The sequence below is a fragment of the Pyxicephalus adspersus genome, chromosome 8, assembly GCF_032062135.1.
Source record: "Pyxicephalus adspersus chromosome 8, UCB_Pads_2.0, whole genome shotgun sequence".
Lineage (NCBI taxonomy): Eukaryota > Metazoa > Chordata > Amphibia > Anura > Pyxicephalidae > Pyxicephalus > Pyxicephalus adspersus.
In genome coordinates this window covers 36,305,075-36,309,000 of record NC_092865.1, presented here as the reverse complement: position 1 = coordinate 36,309,000, position 3,926 = coordinate 36,305,075, and the positions used below count along the sequence as shown (strand labels likewise).

The window sequence follows — 3,926 nt, the reverse complement described above, 5'->3', positions numbered from 1 at the left end:
TTTGTGCCATTTGTAGATGCGCTCATTGTTTGCGTTGGATTTGTATGCAGCCTAGCCTAGAGACCGCAGAATGGGACTTGCCTTGATGTCAGCTTTGGAATTTACCCTTCTTTTGATGGATATGTAAAACCAACAATCCCTGTATTTAGGAGGTGTCTTGTATCTGTTAGCTTCACGTAACTTATACCCTGTTTTGTTATTATTATTTTTCCTGTGATCTCCTCACATGCAGTTTATTAGCTTAGCTGAGTGATTCAACATTTCTATTTTTTTATGTGTATAGTGACACAGGGCATGTTGTCTGCCTCATCCCATGAATCTTAGGAACTAGGGCCATTTGGCAGCTTCAGGTGGGTATATCTCAAGCTTTTTGTTTATTTAGTGATGGATGTCATTGGGAATTTTTTTTTGCTTTAGCTTGGAATTTAGCTTTAGAGCTTTGGCTAGCCCTAGGATAGGTGTAGGTTAAAAACAAAAAAAAACTGTTTACTGTTGAAAATTCTACAATACTGTGTTCCTCAGTGGGGACAAATACGAATGGACAGCAGCAAACCCATACCGAAAAACAAAAAAAAACAAGTTACAAGTTCCTGAGATTGTGGTCTAGTTTTTGCTGCCATCTGTGCCACGTTTAGAAGATTTCCCCTCACTTCCTGTCCTGTGATCAACTAGCACTGAGACAGAAAATGAGAGACAAATCTCTCCTTCAAGGGACACAGATAATAAAAACATGACAGAGGATCTAACCTTACCTACTCTATCCAAATCCTATAAAAAACAAACTTGTAACTCTATCATTATTTTTTGGCTTGCATCCCATGGATACATTTTATAAAACTTTATATCCCCACCTGCACTCACTTGGCAGGACATTGTGCAGAGCAGGTGAAGTCTAAAAGCAGCTGACCAGGGAGAGGAGGGAGTGCACAGGCTGAAAATGCAAACCCCAAATGAAAAAAAAAAAGTTTTAAGCAAAAATACAGTGATTTGAATAATAAATGGTTTCATTTTTTTCAGATAAGTACTGATTTTTTTTTACATCCTTTGTTGCATTGTTTAGTCTCCTTGCATGCTTGTATAATACCCCAGACTCATGCATACTGCCCATGCGGGATGTCAGCAGACATTCATATGGTTATGGTAGCACTACAGCAACCCCTTGTACCATCTAGGGTAGTGCTTTACTTTGAATCTTTTTGTATAAAGTGCCAGCATAGTACTCAACAGTTGGCAGACAAAAATTCTAAACCTTCTAGGGCCATATACATGCGTAGGATATTTGTTGCTGAAACAAACTTTCGTGATTGTTTCCAATGACAGAGAAATGAACAAGCACTGTACACACAGTGTCTGGTATGTTCTATGGAGAGGGGAGGATGAGCAACTGGCACATTGTGCTCTCCTCCACTGAAAAGCACAGCAGCCATTCCCGAATAATTGTTCATTGATCCACCAGGGTTGCTGTACACGCGCCAGATTTTTATCCGGGTCAAACATGTGTATGCAGCCCAATAGACAAGTAAAAACAACAAAATAGGAGGAGGAAAGGACATCCAATGTTTTCACTATCCCTGCACGCTGGTACTAAAGATTTCTGCAGTTTCACTGCTGTCCCCATCACCATGAAGCCATCCCTACTCTAAATAAAAAAAGTCTGTCTTCACTTTCCCATACCAATATTAATATTTAAAAAAAATAAAGCATTTTTTTCAAATTGTGTTTTAATTAGAAAAAAAACAACTTGTTTTCAATGAACAAGTATTATTCTCCTCACAGGTATCAATGTCCCATCTGAAAGTTCCTTGTTGTTTGAGCGCCTCCATCGATAGAATAGGTGATGGATACACATAGATGTCTCGGGTTGTTTTCAGAAGGGGACATACGGATGTCCCCACATATCTCTGTGTCCTGTTCTACGTGTACTTCTTCCTCCAGATACAGCACCGTTTGCTTCCATTGTGTATCCTGACCATATGGGGAGGTGGATAATGTAACTCCATCATCTCCTGGAAAATTTACAGAAAACCAGACAGAGAATCCATGCATCAAGGAAGAACCAAAGCAGCAGAATTTAAAGGAACCTCTGATGTCATTAATGTCTTCCAGTGTGATGGTGGCAAGGTTTAAAGTAGAAAACTTCACAGGGTGGGAGAGCACATTTTCAGGATATATTGGACACACAGCTATGTCTTTACTCATGATGCATTTCCGTGCGACAGTTTCCACGCAGGACATGTCCACGCCATACATATCCTGCACTCCACTCCAAAAATTCAGCCGCTCCTCCACCACGGTGTCACTGATGGGAGCAATGAAGAGATCGGCATGGTTTGGGAATATCAGACCACCAGGTTTCAGCCATTTGTCACGGGCGTATAGCACAGAGCTTAGCATTGATTCATACATAAGGCCATACCCCATCCATTCACTGACAATGGCATCCACTTCACCTGGTATCTCTGCATTTTCCACTGGGCTGGAGATGACTTCTATGTTACCCTCCATGCCGTTATGTTTTATAATATTGCATGCCAGTTCAGACACGGTGCTAGCTTCAACGGCATAGACTTTACTTGCCCCAGCCTGTGCGCAGAACATGCTAAGAATACCCGTACCAGCGCCAACATCTAGCACCTTTTTACCAAGCAGAGCGCCCTGGCTGCGAAATATGGCTGTCTTATATGCATTTGTACGTACGGTATCAGAGAGCATTTCTTCATGAACTGTGATATCTGAGTAACACTGAAAGTACTCACTGTCCTGCTCAGTCCTGTCATGTTTTCTTCTTTTGAGTAAGGCCATGCTGGGACTGTTGCTGCACGTTGTGTCAGCACGCTGTGGTGAGGAAAGCCGGCTCAGTGTGACTGGAGGCCCAGCTCTTCCTGTCTGCTGACACATCAGCTCCTCCTGTTTCCCCTCTTTTGGTTTCACTTTGTTATATTACAAGTAACATGCTGCAGCCTGGCCTCCTCTTTTGTCTGCCATGCTGTCCCATTCCTCCCCCACTGCTGCTTCATCTGCTTGTGGCGGGGAGAAACCTTAACTCTTTGTTTACTGTCAGTGACAGGATAACGAGGTTAATTGTCAGCAGTCAGCACAAAGACATATGAGGAGCTTACTAACTAAATATAACTTCCTAAAGTGGACCTGTCACTGAGAGATGGTGCAAGCTGCCATTTCTGACCTGGTTCTACATAATACGGCTTGTCTGGTTGGTGTTCTGAGCTCTCTGCTTTTATTTTTACCTTCTGAATGATTGAACAGAGAGAGCTGCATCCTTGCTTCAGGTGTGTGACTGAGACTACTGACACCAAAAGATCACAATCATCATCCAGGCAATTACCATTCTTTACAATGTGTGCAGCAATAGCAACTTTATTATACGCTATGCAATATAACAAAGGTGCTTTTTTGTTTGGTATTTTTGATTAATATTTAGAGAAAAGATCAACCGGAGACTGATAGGGCTTATTTTGTTGATAGGTCAGCTACCTATTGAAAATGAAGCATTGTTTTCATAGTTCGGTTATAAATAATCAATGCTAATCAATGGTGATAATGATCAGTTCAATGATCAACAATTGTCAAACAAGTGCCTGGCACATTTAAAAATCTGTAGGTGATTGCAAAGATCGATTTGAATAGATTTTTATATTATTTTTTACTTCTGAAATTTGCATGGTGTATGTCTAGCATGCTGCATTCCAGGCAGGCTCCTCTCCTCCTTCTGTCACTGTCTGTATCTGTCTGCCATTTGCAACCCCTATTTAATGTACAGCCCTGTGTAATATGTTGGCACTATACAAATCTTGTTTAATAGTAATGATAATATTAATAAAATTGGGCAATTCTATAGTAGCTCCATTTCACTTCTGAGAATGATCTCTTTCAGGTATAGTATTTTTAATGGAAGTACCTACTTATGA

The 3,926-nt window shown here is 40.9% G+C and overlaps 1 protein-coding gene across 1 annotated transcript; it reads right to left on the bottom strand.

Moving 5' to 3' along the window:
• Positions 1–1,703: 1,703 nt before the first annotated feature.
• Positions 1,704–3,157, bottom strand: PRMT6 (protein arginine methyltransferase 6). The gene has a single exon (XM_072419217.1). The coding sequence runs from the start codon at positions 2,896–2,898 to the stop codon at positions 1,780–1,782; it is 1,119 nt and encodes a 372-aa protein (XP_072275318.1). The 5' UTR covers positions 2,899–3,157; the 3' UTR covers positions 1,704–1,779.
• Positions 3,158–3,926: the final 769 nt, after the last annotated feature.

What these genes read in the sequence shown, in the direction of transcription:
- PRMT6 (XM_072419217.1), bottom strand. Translation starts at nt 2,898, where the DNA reads ATGTGTCAGCAGACAGGAAGAGCTGGGCCTCCAGTCACACTGAGCCGG.